The sequence below is a fragment of the Sander lucioperca genome, chromosome 13 (genome assembly GCF_008315115.2).
Source record: "Sander lucioperca isolate FBNREF2018 chromosome 13, SLUC_FBN_1.2, whole genome shotgun sequence".
Taxonomy (NCBI): Eukaryota; Metazoa; Chordata; class Actinopteri; order Perciformes; family Percidae; genus Sander; species Sander lucioperca.
Window position 1 is genome coordinate 17,022,149 of NC_050185.1, and position 14,824 is coordinate 17,036,972.

Here is a 14,824-nt window from a genome sequence, read left to right on the forward strand (position 1 = left end):
GTCAATCTTACAGAATATGAGAGTTTGCTTGAAGAGAAAAAAGAGCATCATAGTTACTAACAGAGAAACAGGGACAACATATACATACACAGTATGATGAATTATGAATGATTTCAACTAATCCTTCCTGTGATTTACCTTAAAGAGAGATGAGAAGACTTGAAAAGTGTGGACAGCACAGGACCCATCTGAGTCGGTCACAAGCTGGTTGATGTGACAACGCCATGCCTCCTCAGCATCGTCACACACTGTGGGTTGGAAGGCAGCCAAGATGGCGGAGAAAAATGGAGAGGGGGGAGGAGGAAAACCAAGGTCTTCCAAGTCATCTACATCATCACGTAAGCTGGTGCCATGGAAATGGGAAAGAAATGGGGGTACAAAGAAAAAAGGTTTTGATACCTTCCCCCCGAAAAGGTTTTATATAAAAATCAAGTGCCCAGCTACCTCATGATTGGATTATATTAAAGTTATATGTGATGGCCTTTGTTCAAGTAGTATTTGGTGAAATATTATTGCCGTTTTTTTAAAAATAGTCTAATATACAGGTTACAGGGGGCACCGCAAAGGCCAGGATTAAAAGAAATCATCTAATAGGAATAATTTAAGAGGAATTATTTAATATTAGACAACATGTCTGAAAAACAGGACAATAAATGCAACACCAGCTGTGGCAACAAAGAAAAACAATCACACACTGAACCTGAATCAGGGATATAACATATACAGCTTGTAGGGGTTAAGACATACTGCTAATTTGCATTCAACCTAATATTACCCACATACTGTGTGTAGCACACAGGCTTAAAGTCTAATTTCATGAAGCATTATTATTATTATTTAACTGGGGGTTTGCATATATGAGAATGCAAATGAAAATTAGATATCTAAGAAAAGTATTTACAGCACAATTCATTGTGAATTCATATAATAAATGACTTGATCTGTCCCAATGCAGTATGCACAAGCAATCTGGTTGTGACAGATTAAAATAAGCACTTAGACTCCAGTTTAACCGAGGTTTAGTCCCATTGTCAGTCAATCTGCCAGTTGATAAAAAGTTTCAGTGAAACAATATTCCATATTGTTTCCTGTTCTTTTACTCCTGTCTGTCACATTCACCTGGGCAGACAGTTGGGGTCTAGAAAGTCCAGCGGTGGTTGGCAGTAGTCTGCGTTGAGGCTGTGATCCAGGTTGAACGGATGATCCAGAGGTTGTCCCGGCAACTCCAGGGTGAGGCTCTCGCCGCAGTCTGAGCCGTGAGGGAGCTCGTTGGCACTCAGCGATAGTTCGTCATCCTGGGCCTGAGTGTCCTCATCCTCCCCACACACCCTACCCTGAGGAGACAAAGATATGACATTTTCATTAGGATATAAATGCATCCGTACAAATGCATAAGTACATATGTGTGTAGGTTAGTGTATCATTCCTCACATGTAGGCCACTGTGATCATAAGGTAGCGCTCCCTGGCCCGGTGTGGTGGCATTGAGGGATTGTAGGTCGGCAGATGTGTCGTAAGAAGTAGATAGAGAATCGGTGTGATTGGTTTCCTCCGATGGAGAAGGGTTAGTCTGGAACAGGAAGACAAACCAGGGATATCTATAACTTTGATCAGCTTATTCTGCAATAACAAAGTTTTTCAGGCTTCAGTAGATGTTAATGTTGCACTGATCTAACAGTTAAAGCTACGCACAAGCTGAGAGTGAGAGAGGCTCTGGCTAGTTGAAGACTCCTCTTCTTCTGAGGACTCGTCTGAATCGTGGGGGTCCTCGTGACCCAGACTAGGGGTGCTGCCTGAGTGCTGGCTCTCCTCCAACATGTCGCCCAGCTCTGTGCTGTCCAGAGAACGCCGACGCACGCCCCAATTGAAGTTATCGACGGTCTCGCCCTAGATAAAACACACACGCACATACACATTGGAAGACAAGGGCAGAGGCCATGGTAGCAGTGAGAATAACATTTTCATGTTAACCTTCAAGATAACGAATAGTCTAAGAGCGTCTGATGACAAGCACAAGATGCAAAATGTTATTTGTTGCATGAAAATATGCTGGAAAGACTGTTTGCATTCAATATGATAATCTTTTCCCCATAAAGACATACAGTATCATGTATCTCCATTATGACAAATAGCAATAAGGTCAAAAATGTAGTTCTGCAACCAAGCTGTGAGAGCAAAATGAAGCACAATCATCCTTTGTTTTTTCATTGGGAAACAAAGGAGCCAGCAACACCACAGCGCTGATAAAAGCTAATGTAAGTGCTCAGTGTGAGAGACCTTACCTGGAGCTCCTAGGCAGCGAGGGGAAGAGAGAGAGACACAGAGTTAGACAGAGAGAGAGACAAGGAGGAGGGACAGAGAAATACATTTCAAATATACTGACGTTAAAGAAAGACAGACAGGATAAAATGAAACAGGCATTTAAGGTAAAAGGGAAGGAAAGGGAAAGATAATTTACTATCTACAGTTAAAATCAAGTGAGTTTTGCACTCAAAGTGGCCGTGAGTAAAATACAATGAACTATGAATCTCACCTCTCCGTCCTCCAGCTCCACGTCCAGGAAGTCAAAGTCTCTGAAAACCCTGAACTGCTGCTCGCTGGCGGTGTCGTCTAGCGTGTCCTCTCTGGTTCCACCCTCCTCTGATGACACACCACTCTCCCGCACCTCCATCATGTCCAAGTCGCCACACGATGAGAAGATCACCTGAAGGGAAGCAACAACAACAAAAAATGTACACTTCACAAAAAACCTGGTGACGTTTACATAAAAACAACAATTTTCTAGTGAACAAGAGAGCCAACAGAATAATATTCTCCTTAAATATCTGGAAAGATTGGTGGTTAATACCTTAATCTTTTTTCATTTCATTTTAATAAAAAGTTTGACTTTTAAAAAAAGAGAACAGAGAACACAAATTGCCTAAAACAAAAGAAACTTCTGCCCTTTTGTAGACTGTTGGAGACTGTAAACGAGCAGATAGTACAGGTAGAGCAAACAAGAGATGGGAGTTAGCTTACAGATGGGTTCTTGGTGAGTCCAACTTCTTGTCCACAAAGAGACAAAACATTCACCAGCTTCTCTCTGGTTCTTTTCTGAATGTAGGAGAAAGACAGAAATAAATAAAAGAGTATTAATCAGAGAGGAAATGGACATAAAGTCTCCACTTTCTTGGCTTATTCCGTCATTGTTATTGCTATGTTTGTCTCCTGCCCTGACTTTTCCTAAATACCTATTCTGCACATTCCTGCACTATTATATTATTACTATATTTAGCATTTACATATTTACAAAGTCTAGCATGGTTTTGGCTTGTGCAATAACACTTGGGCAAGCAGCTGCAGAGAAATATGACTTTGATGTCAAAACAAAGAAAGGTCTGAGCCAGTATGTAATTGAATATATCACGTAGTGGCAACTCTGATATTTGCGATTGTTATGATATTACAAATTGACTGTTTGTTGATAGTATTACAATACCAAGCAGCATTGAGATGCCACACCAAAGACTTACATAAGCTAAATAAAGAAAAGTACATAAACAGTGACAGATATAAACATTTGTATATGGCGATACCTTAATGGGAAGGTCTAGTCTAACTCTACCTGAGAGGATTGTGGTCGCCTCCAGCTGACAGGCACCAGGATGGTGTTGGAGTTGGATCCAGAGGAGGTGGAGGAAGTACTGCGGGTTACAGCCATGGCTCTGGCCTTCCCCTCTCTGCCCCCTGAACCCTGGAGCTCATCGAACCGACGGCCAATCACAGGAGTCTGTAAAGAAAACAGAGAAGCAGGCCCTCATGAAAATGTTTGAGTGATTTGAATATCACAAACACTTTTGACATGTAGTCATCTTTTTTTTTTCTCCGAAACTTCTGAAAAATGCTCAGTACTGTAAGTGTAAGTGAGTGGTGGGACAGAATGTCCATTTTATTTTGTTGCTTCTTCACCTCAGAGATGTCAAAGGTGAAATCCAGTGTTTTTCCAGGCAGAGCCTTGGCTGAACCGTCCCACACCCTGCTGACCTCCAGGTTGGACAGGTCACCCTTCGAGTGGCGGTACACCGGATGAACTAGGCTGGCAGAGCGGGATACCACCAGCTTCAAGATGTTTAAGGCATCTTTCCAGTGTATTGTCTATGGAATCACAAACAGTATACAGTATAAAAGCACAGCAGTGCATACTTTATATCACACAATAACACACAGTGGAATACACTTCAGCTAACACAAAGTACTGTAGGATAGTTACCTGGACAAACTTCTCAATGGTTTTTGTGACATCAGCATTGAACTGTTTGACTTGTACAGCAGTCAGGTCCATATGGCTGAGCAGGCAGTAGATGATCTGAAGGAGAGACTGCTGCATACTGGGAAGGCCCTTATCCAGCAGCTGACAGATAAAATGAGACATTCAGTGACTGACAAAGCATGCAACCACTACATTCATCTTGCTTAGGGACAATGTCAGTGGGTGTAGGGCCAATATACCACTAGACTGTACATGTAGGTGATTGGATTATCCTTTACAAACTGCTAGATTACTGAAAAGTGCAATCACTCAGCTCACTGGAGAAATGGACCACTTACTAGCTGTCCTTACTTCACAAACACTGTCAAATTTCTGCTATCCTAAAATGTAATGAGTTGAGCATAATACTTGTAGTGTATCCTTGTAGCCACACTGGGAAAATGCTATGTAAACCTAGAAATAAGGTATGCAATGCATATTTATCAGCACTAACCTCTGCCATATATGTGACCATGTTGAGTGTGATGTCGGAGAAAGCTTCATGGAGGTAGCGGCAAACCACACTGACCCAGGAGAAAGGGTCCCGTGTGTAGGAACGTGTCTTATAGAGAGTCATCACATGAGCCAAATGGGACAGCTTTGTGTTCTTCTCCTCTAAACACACCTGAGAGAGGGAAAGAGAGAGCTTGTGCTTATCTTTTCTGTGCATGTTTTTTTCCCTATGCCTTTTTTTATAGACAAAAACCTGCTTATTGCCACATAAAGCCTAACCTAACTCAAAGGAAACAGACGTTAAGCAAAGGAAACTATAGTAACCTAGACTAGGATCAAGTGAAGAATTGCACTGTACCTGTGCGATCCTCTCAGCGCTCTCCTTACAAAACTGAGTTGGATGGCCAAAGTGCTGCACCAGGTGAGGCAACAGACACAGCACATTCAGAGGGAAACCTGCACAGACAAAGGTTGTTTAACTTCCAACACCACCCAGTATAAATGAAAACTATAAACTTTGTCTGTTTCGAGCTAATAAAATAATACAGGTTGAAGATTATCGTGATCCCCAGTACCTACCTACAGACTGCGAGCTGTCAACAACCGGCACGCGGGAGACTGGCGTGAGCTGGCAGAAGAGCTGTAAGGTGAGGTCAGAAGTGGCCTGGGAGGTAAAGCCCTTCAACAAAAGCTGCTGAATCCCAGAGAACCCGCTCCACCTCAGCTGAGCCTGCAGCTTCTCGAGGCGTTCCCGGTTCTCTGCTCTGTCTAAGGGCACCTGGGAAATTAGAGTATTTTGGTTAAACTGAAACTGGAAGTTGATTGTATTATTTAGTTTCCTTCTTAAATGTATTCTGGCAAGTTGCTCATACATCTGCACATTGTTGATAGCTGGGAATCCCTTTATATTTAGGCTCTGAGGATGACTCAGTTGGTCCAGTTGGTAGTAAGGAGCAGCACAGCCTTCAGAAATTGCTTCCATTCTTCTGCTTCTAGTCTTATCTCTGTCCAAACTTTTTCTTCTACAGTTACATAGCTTCCCCTCTAAGATTAGTAAGATTCATCTCATCTACCTTTGACAGCAACTTGTGAACGAGGCGAAGTGACATCTGATATTCAAACTCAAAGTCTGACTCCATGAGGGACACTGCCACCCAGAAGACTGTGGCCAGTATTGTTGAAGGATGGGAAACATGGGCAGGATCCGATAGAACGCTGGGATCAATACGATTGGTTGATGATGTGCAGGACCCAGAGGTTCTACCTGTCCGGGCGAGGCCATGACTGTTGCAGGCCTGTAGGTTGAAAATGAAATATAACACTGAATTAGTGAGATGTACTGTGTTCAACAAGTCTGCTCCAGCATTAAGGTGTCACACTAAACAATGATCTTTCTTTCTTGCCTGTATGCGATCCAGAGTTGCACTGCGAGGAGGATCACTCGACTGATAGCCGCACTCGCCAAACTTCTTGGGGACCGAGTAGGAGCGCTGGTGGCGTTGTGACGACAGACCGACAAATCCCGGGCCAGGGAAGTTTAACTGACCTGTGCTCTTTCTGTTCATCAGTTTTTCACTAGTCATGAAGTCTGGTGAGGATGTCCTGTGAATAAAACACAGTAAAAATGAATATACTTGCATGTGGTGTCCTTGTATCAAACCACAAGGAAAATTACATGAGATTTAGCAAAATAAAGACTATTCTAATTTACCTGGTTAGAGCTGCCATAAGATCGCTGTTTTTCAGACACTCTGCTAGATTCACAACCACTGACTCCAGCGTCAACAACACCTCCATCACATAGCCCTGAAACACACCATAATGAATTCTCATTTGCACAGTAAAGAGGCTGTTAAGTGTTGCAGTAGTTCTCTCATATACTGTCTCTAACCCGACAATCTCTCGTTCGCGCTCACCTGCACCTCGTCTCCGTGTTCTCCCACCACCTCAACGAGGCGTGAGACCAGGTCAGAGACTGCGTGGTTGTTTATTGGCTGTTTGAGGGCTCTGAAGATCTGGAAAGAGCGGCCAGCATAGTGACGTGAGGAGCTGCACAGAGCCGTCTGTAAAGCCACATCGCTCAGCTGATGCTCCAGGTGGAAGTCTGTATGAACAGATGGGTGCAAAGACACATAAAGATACACACAAACACACATGCAGGTTTGTTTGGAGATAAGGGTTATAACTTTTAACAAAATTACAGAATTGTTGAAAAGATTGGCAGCCTCTATTTGCCTCTAGACTTTATTGTGCATGTTGTGCCAAAGTGTTGGCTTTTGCATGTCTGCAGTCTGGTGGATTGCATCATGGCAGAACCCAGAAGAAGGCTTTAAACAAATCATTTGAAAATGGAATACAGATTTTCAGAAATGCTACACGTAAATCATGAGGTAATAAGTGAGCCCTGATATGTTAAACAGTGAAAGACATTTGGCATTAACGTGAGCGGTTTCTCACTTGACTTGGACTCCTTGAAGACAGAGACGACGTGGCGTAGGAAGTTGGAGAGCTGATCCGTGCTCTTGGAGTTGGGGTTCTTTGGTGTGATGTCCTCATGCACCCACAGCGGCCCAAACGCTCTGAGCAACAACAACACAGTACTCCAGGCACTGTATACCCACCACCAGTAGCACCACATACATGTTACACAAGCACTTAAGTATGTGCAAAGTGCACACAGTGTGCACTACAGTGAGATTTACACACACACACACACACACACACACACACACACACACACACACACACACACACACACACACTGAAGAGGGAATTGTGATATTGCATATTTAGTCTGAGTGTGTGATTATTACAAGTCACGTTTGGATCACGTAGATAGTATTGTGTGTCTGTGTGGTGTGGAGTGTGTGCGTACTCAAGTGCGTGTGTAACAGGACAGAGTGTTGATGGCTAAACCACTAAACAGTTCATATGGATTTTCAAATTACTTTAAACAAATTTGGCATATGGATTTTCAAACTACTCTAAAAAAAAAATGTTTTGCTTGACTTGTACTATTTGTGCAAAACACAACCCTCAAGAGGACAAATTCCCAAACCAGCATTTCCTTTTCAGCACATTTGTATGGATTTTATATGACACACACACACACACACACACACACACACACACACACACACTCACTTCACAAACACACCCACTCGAACGTTTGTTCACCAAACTTCTAGAATTGCACAAAATGTCACTGGAGGTGTGCATACCTGGTGGAGAGGAACTCAATGAGTTTGTTTGTTTTCTCGTCCGTTTCATTGGGTGTATCCTCAAGGTCTTCCAGGTCATCAGGTGTTACGAGGGGCAAATTTCCAACACTGCCTGCAGTGCTGCCGCCACCCAGACTGGCAGAAGAAGAGTTGGAGGTGGAGCTGAGGCCGGAGTCCGCCACTGGAGACGTCTGCCACTCTCGCAGGAAGTCAGGTGCATCTAAGGGAACATGATGATAGAGTATACAGAACAACGTGAACTATTATTGTATATCCCAGCAGCTTTATAATATTGTTTTGTACTGTACTGTTTCAGCACTTGTTTTTAATCGGTTCTCTGATCAAACAATAATTTCTATACATTGCTAAATGTCACAGTATTAATACATGTGTGTACGCATGTTGACTATTTTCTACTTACGCGACTGCTGGTACTCTGTGTGGTAGCTGGACTTAATGGTGAGGGTCTTGTTATCACTGATCTCTCTTGTCAGCATCAGAACTGAGGCTATTACCTGGATATGCAAAATGGAGGATTCTTCAGTGGCAAATTGAAATTCATTTTTGACTAAATAACTTTCCAGTGCCACTATATGCAATGTTATATATATATATATATATATATATATATATATATATAATAATAATAATAACAACAACTATGAGGATCCCACTCTAACCTGGAAGTTGTTGTTGCAGGAGAGGGCAATTAGGAGGTGGAGAAGGAGACGTTTGCTGTGTTCATAGACCTCTGGTCTGTAGTGGTCCAGACCTGCCCGATAAAATACACATCCAGTAAGACAACAACAGGATTAAGATCACTATACTATAACAGGTGGGAACAGATACACACAAAGAATGACAGAAAAACACAGCAAAATAATTTAGAGACTTGGTTGCCCCTTTTTTATTAGCTTGTATTGATGCTGACATTTATCTGCATATCTGTCTTGCTTAAAATGTAATTCTTAGGAAGTAATTATTCATAATGATAAAATATATTAGGATAATTGAAATATTGCTAGATACTGTGTCCAGAAATGTTGGTGTACGGTTTCTTAAATGCCAGCTTGTACAAGGGCTTGTTGTGCTTCATTGGTTGCTATGACAACTCCCAACCAGGGAGCATGTATCTCCTACTATTATATTACTATAACTAAAACCCCACTGTTAGCAAAAATATATAATATTAAACCATACAAAACTGATTCTTAAGACAGCTTATTGCACACAGTAGCACAGATTGGATGATAATGAACAGCCTGAACTAGAGGATTAGTATGCTAAATATGCTGAGTACATTAATAATGCATTTCTGAACAGCTGACAGGGTAGGTATGTGTCCACATGTTAGATAACACTGGGGAATGTGTCTGTATTGACTGTCCTGAAATGCACGTCTGTGACGGAGGGAGATAAAACCTCATTCTGTTACGCTATGAGCTTATTGGATGTCATAGAAAATACCTACACACCTCAAGGTTATTTGTGTGTGTGTGTGTGTGTGTGTGTGTGGACAGGACATTGTTTTTGTCAGGACATTGAATGATGATTTTCGATCTTATCTTTTTAGTTTAAGTTCCTTTAAGTCCACCTCATGTTCCCTCATTGGGAGATAAGAGTGAGATCGGCTGGAGAACTTCTCTGAGACTTTTTACTGTTTTCTTTGTTTAAATTATACTTTTCATTCCTCTTTTTTCTTTTCAAGATTAATCCACTAAAGGCTAGAAGAAGATAGACCAGAGTTAAGTTATGTGTATGTGTGTGTTGTGTACGCCTACCCAAGAAGAGGGCGTGTAGTAGCAACGGCAGGTGTAAAGCCCAGTCTTCTCTCACGCTGTGGTCCACCACCATTTCAGTCATGAAGATCACTGCAATGTTACACCTGAGAACCAACACACAACTCCAGTGAGTGCACAAAATATCAACAATACTTGCTCCATCTGAGGGCTGTGGGGTGGTGTACTGAGGAATGTGACCATCCTTTAAGGCTTGGGTTAAAGCCCCTGTGACATCAGTTAGCCCACATGTATTGAACTGGAGCAATTGTCCCGAATATATAGCTCTGACAACATTTCTGTTCTGTTATTCAGAATAAAGGGACAAAAAGAAAAGAATGCTGTCCTTCAATCAAATTAGGGCTGCAACTAACGACTTATTTTATAACTGATTAATAGGGCTGCTCCCTCTTAGTCGATTAGTCGACTAATCGGTCGTTTTGGTAAGATTTCTTTAGTCGATTAGTCATGTTTTATGCTTTTTTCATGCTGAATGACTTATTTCCAAGAAACGTATGAGCACATCTCTGGTAAACACAAGAATTAAAGTGGTGCTTTTGCATGACTCTTTGCAGAGAAACTCAGATTTACAGATCTGTCGATTAAATCAACTAATCAATTAGTCGATACAATTGAATGAGTGTTAGTCGACTAAGAATTTCTTCAATTGAGCACAGCCCTACTGATTAATCGTTTTGGTCTATAAAGTCTTTGAAAAATAGGGACAAATCCCCATTACAATTTTCCAGAATGCAAGGCAGCGTCTTCAGGTTTGTTGTTTTAAATTTACTAACATAAAGGACTAAGAAAATTATGAAAATGAATTCAACTAAAACGGTTTCTGATAAATTTTCTGTCGGTCAACTAATTGATTAATCGACTAAATGTTTCAGCTCTAAATCACATCAATATAGAAAAAAGCTCAAGAAAACTACATTCAAGAGAATACCTGTATTCTTTATTGGTTTTACCTCTTAAATGCACTTCAGTCATAAAGGTTAGTAAGTTAAAGAATGTACTTGAGACAACTGAGACAGATTGTGCAAAAAAAGTGATTTCCAGAAAGAATCTGTCACTCAGTACACATACAAGTTTTATACTGTAAACTAGTTTTGTGTATATATTGCTGCTGGAATTGTGAGGCGTGTCTTAGTACTGAATGATAATTAACACGACAAACTGCAGATACAGAATCTCATTTTCAGCTCATCTTCAGTATAGACTTTTAAGGTGTCGAGAGAGATGGAGAAGATGAATTAGTAGACCCCTTCTAATATTTATTCTCTACATAGCAGAGACAGAGCAAGCTGCCTGGGTTTCATTTTGTGCTCGAGTTTATCACACCATCTGTGGGTCGGTGTAAGTCGCCCGTGTTAGAAAAAACCTTGCTTTGCTGACTCTGCTGATACGTTGCTGATAACTGTTCCAACTCTGAGTCTGTTTTCTGTGTGTCATTTTTGTGGTTGCTTCAGAGTAGATTGTCTGTACAGTTTGTGCCTATGCTTGTTTGTGTGTACCTATGCAGTGGTCCTCTAGGTGTGATGGTTTCTGGGAGGTAGTCAACCAGAGGAGCCCAGCAGCCTCCGTTAACGGGCATGGGTAACGGCTGAGGATGGTTGGTCTCCAGAACACCCAGCAGCCAACCAGCATATGGTGGGAGTGGGTCAGCTATAAAAACAGACCAATCCCAAGATTTAGTTAATAAAAATATACTTGAAACATACAGTATATCTCACACACATGAGGCTCTCTCTATGAACTTTAACGATATCTTTGCATAATACATTCACCATAGACCGTCAAGCACAAAAAAGTTTTCCCTACGTAAATATTGAGGCAGTGACAAACAGCTAATGTGACAGGTGACTTACAAACCACCCCAATGCAGCTCATTTAAAACACGTGGAATTCCAAACATGAACTAAGTCCATATTCAACAACTAAGTGGTTCTTCAGCATGTTTGCAGGTGTTGCACTGTAATTTACTACTACACTATAGTGTATTTCCTTTTCTTTAGTCTACAACTATTGAAATGTACTCATTGTAATGAGAAATTAAAGTCATTTATGGTTCAATACAAGTTGAAGTCTTTTATGTACCTGTATTTATTTTATGATGTTTAATATTTAGCTTAAAGGTTCAACATTTTGGGAAACACGCTTATTCGCTTTCTTGTCAAGAGTTAACGAGAAGATTGTTACCCATACCACATCTGTATGATAAATATGAAACTACAGACGGCTAACTCAGCTTAGCGTACACATTTTTTTTTACCAGCACCTCTAAAACAGTCACATGCTTAGTCACATGAGGACTACCCGCAGCAGACTCATGCCTGGAAGCCTCCCAACACAGACGTTTGCTAAAGATAGACTGGGTATCAGTGTGGTTGTGGTTAAATCTGTGTCAAAGGGGACAGTGGTGGACCTTGGCTCGTATCCACATAACATGTTTGATATACAACTACAACATAAACAACAAAAATGAAATGCAGTGAATAAGACACAGGTTTCAGCCTAGCAACACCAGAAAAGCTGTGCTTATTTGGCTACTGATTCCTGTGAACAGTGTGTGAATAGTGCCTTCACCATAAAAAACAATGTACTGTCAATCTGTACATTTATGTCTGTATGGAGGGGATCAGTAACAATTAGCATGAAGGTTTTAGAATAAAGTGGCGAACACAATGGACTGACAGGAAGAATCCTTGTCCTGGAGCTCTTTCAGCTGTGATTCCCTGTGGGCTGTGTGTGTGAGTGCACATTGTACAAGTACAGCAAGTTTGTTCATCCATTCTCATGAGAACCAAGACAACTTACTCTTTTCATCCTCGTAGGAGCCGCAGGAGCTGTTGCTGTAGCGAGACTCCAGTCTGTTGTGAGCCCTGGCCATGCTGAGAGAAAATGCATGACATTAAAAGTTTCAGAGTTTGAAAAGTGTACAGTCTTATTTTGTGCCAGAAAGGTTTTAAAACGTTTATGTTAATATCACTGCGTAATTGATTCGATGCGGACATATTTGACATATTTTATCTACTTGCACAAGCCTCTTGGGAGACTGTGTATACAAAAAAAATACTGACCGCTCTTCACTCTCTCTGACCAGCTTGTTCTCATCTGTGTCTGTCAGGATCTCCTGACCAGCCACCACAGTGTTACTGCTGGACGTGGTGCCTACGCATAAGACATTTCAGAGACAATCTTCAAAAATACAGTACAGTCAGCCATCTGTCATATAAAAAGCTATCAAGTTCAAAGCCAATGTTGAGATGAAAATATAGAATATGACAGGAACGTCTCCTCTCACCTGTCTGTGAGGTGGAGGCTTTGTTGCTGGCAGCAAAGCGATAGAAGGGAGGGTTGTCACAGTGCAATACTACAGGGTTAACTGGGTCCGTTTGCTGCAGCTCAAACAGGAGCTCCTCCATAGTCTGGATGGTGTTGTTGCGACACAGGTAGATCACCACCTTCTTGATCTAAAAAAAAAAAATATATATATATATATATATATATATACAGTATTCATTCACATTATCTCTGCACATTTGTTATGGTATTTAAATCAGTTTGAAAACTGGGGGTTTTAACAAGAGGCCACTTTCTTTAGAGTAGTTTGTCGGTGTGTACAGACTACACTTACATAAGGCAATAGTGTGGTATCACTGCTGACTCCACACAGGCTGATAAGGAACTGCAGCGTGATCCGTAAGTTGTTGCTCCACCTCTCATTGGACACCAGAGTGTTCCAGGCATTCTCAATCTCTGGGCCAGGAACCTCGTCTCCATACTGATAATGTGAAGAAAAAAATGCAGTTGAAAGGCAGGAGATTTCACTGGAAAAGGGGGAAACATTTCACAAACACGGCTTCCTACCTTGGCAGTCATGAACATGAGGTTATTGAGCACCAGCGAGGTCGCTTGCAGGGAGCCCCAGCCGTTGCCTCTCAGACTAGGGGACAGACCCATGCCCTGCCCCTGACCGCAAGGTTCTTCCTCTGGTGTGCAGGGGCTTGAGGCAGGGGGTAGGAGCCCCGTGTCCACTAGCTCAATGTTACTAAGCCAGGGTAGCAGGTAGGACAGCATGATCTGTCTGCCGTTGGGGTGGGTGGTTGAGAAACGCTGGCTCACCTCTGCATGGGTAAAAAAAAATGTCAGAGAATGTTAATGTAAGAAGTGCCTTGAGGAAGCTGAGCGTTCTTTGAATGTGTTCAATAACAGGAGAAAGACATTGGGAGCAATGTCAATTCAATTAACATTGGGTGCAGACCTGCCCCCACTGCTAAAAAAATCCTAAAGGAAACACTGAACATGATAATGTAGGGAGACATAACAGGGTGGGGAGTGGAGTGAGATTTTTATTTACACCTGCACCTAGGATGTACTCTTCTCCACAGAAGAAACATAATAGTATTTTAGTCTTGGTCCTGTTTCCTGGATTCTCTAATTAAGTATTGGAGTATGTGGTACATAACCTGTGTACACATTGTCCCTGAAAAATGTACCTGAGAAAAGAGGCAGCGTGAGCTCTGGGTACATGCTGGCCAGCTGGATTGAGAGTTGAGACAGGTTGACGCTGTACAGGGGAGGCAGGGGGCCGTGTGTTCCATACAAAATATTACCAGGCTTCTGCTCCACCATCCGCTTAGAGTACGCACACAGCTTAGACTCCAGCACCTGCAAACATATTATTCATATGCATGGTCAGGTTTAGGCTTTATTCTTGTGTTCTCCTTTCCCACCTCTTTGTGTGCAATTAATACATATTTAACAGAACTGTGTTTATGTACCCTCTATGAATGTGTGTATGTACCTGCATCAACTGCATGGATATCTCATATATTTCCCTGCTGGTGTCTGAGGCCTTGAACAACACCAGATTGAGCAAAGTCACAAGGTCACATGGGTAATTCCTGGCAACAAGAGGAGAAATGGTCTTTAATTGGAGCAGTGTGGGAAATTAAATTTCAGATTTTATTGTTTACACATTTAAACATTCCAGCAAAGATGTTAAAAGTTATAGAGCGGTTTGCTGGAGCTGGTGGATCTTCAGTGTCTTGATACAGCAAACGTCAGCAGGGCCGATTC

General features: G+C 41.8%; 1 protein-coding gene across 8 annotated transcripts in view; it reads right to left on the reverse strand.

The window, feature by feature from the left end:
• fryb (furry homolog b (Drosophila)) overlaps window positions 1–14,824 on the reverse strand; it is a 76,850-nt gene that overhangs the window by 7,736 nt on the left and 54,290 nt on the right. For 6 of the 8 annotated variants that reach the window (XM_031280568.2, XM_035990964.1, XM_031280562.2 and 3 more), the window contains exons 31-60: window positions 14,550–14,649; window positions 14,242–14,413; window positions 13,613–13,869; window positions 13,380–13,526; window positions 13,047–13,215; window positions 12,823–12,913; window positions 12,560–12,633; window positions 11,257–11,407; window positions 9,743–9,846; window positions 8,642–8,733; window positions 8,383–8,476; window positions 7,962–8,181; window positions 7,198–7,349; window positions 6,657–6,844; window positions 6,452–6,546; window positions 6,144–6,342; window positions 5,814–6,035; window positions 5,320–5,518; window positions 5,099–5,196; window positions 4,742–4,912; window positions 4,249–4,389; window positions 3,948–4,133; window positions 3,604–3,768; window positions 3,018–3,092; window positions 2,533–2,703; window positions 2,282–2,290; window positions 1,692–1,886; window positions 1,432–1,569; window positions 1,120–1,334; window positions 139–343 (exon numbers count right to left, since the gene is read on the reverse strand). In XM_031280568.2, coding sequence (XP_031136428.1) covers window positions 139–343; window positions 1,120–1,334; window positions 1,432–1,569; window positions 1,692–1,886; window positions 2,282–2,290; window positions 2,533–2,703; window positions 3,018–3,092; window positions 3,604–3,768; window positions 3,948–4,133; window positions 4,249–4,389; window positions 4,742–4,912; window positions 5,099–5,196; window positions 5,320–5,518; window positions 5,814–6,035; window positions 6,144–6,342; window positions 6,452–6,546; window positions 6,657–6,844; window positions 7,198–7,349; window positions 7,962–8,181; window positions 8,383–8,476; window positions 8,642–8,733; window positions 9,743–9,846; window positions 11,257–11,407; window positions 12,560–12,633; window positions 12,823–12,913; window positions 13,047–13,215; window positions 13,380–13,526; window positions 13,613–13,869; window positions 14,242–14,413; window positions 14,550–14,649 — 4,495 coding nt within the window. The remainder of the gene's footprint in view (window positions 1–138; window positions 344–1,119; window positions 1,335–1,431; window positions 1,570–1,691; window positions 1,887–2,281; window positions 2,291–2,532; window positions 2,704–3,017; window positions 3,093–3,603; window positions 3,769–3,947; window positions 4,134–4,248; window positions 4,390–4,741; window positions 4,913–5,098; window positions 5,197–5,319; window positions 5,519–5,813; window positions 6,036–6,143; window positions 6,343–6,451; window positions 6,547–6,656; window positions 6,845–7,197; window positions 7,350–7,961; window positions 8,182–8,382; window positions 8,477–8,641; window positions 8,734–9,742; window positions 9,847–11,256; window positions 11,408–12,559; window positions 12,634–12,822; window positions 12,914–13,046; window positions 13,216–13,379; window positions 13,527–13,612; window positions 13,870–14,241; window positions 14,414–14,549; window positions 14,650–14,824) is intronic. The other 2 variants (XM_031280565.2, XM_031280569.2) reach the window with 1 other exon arrangement.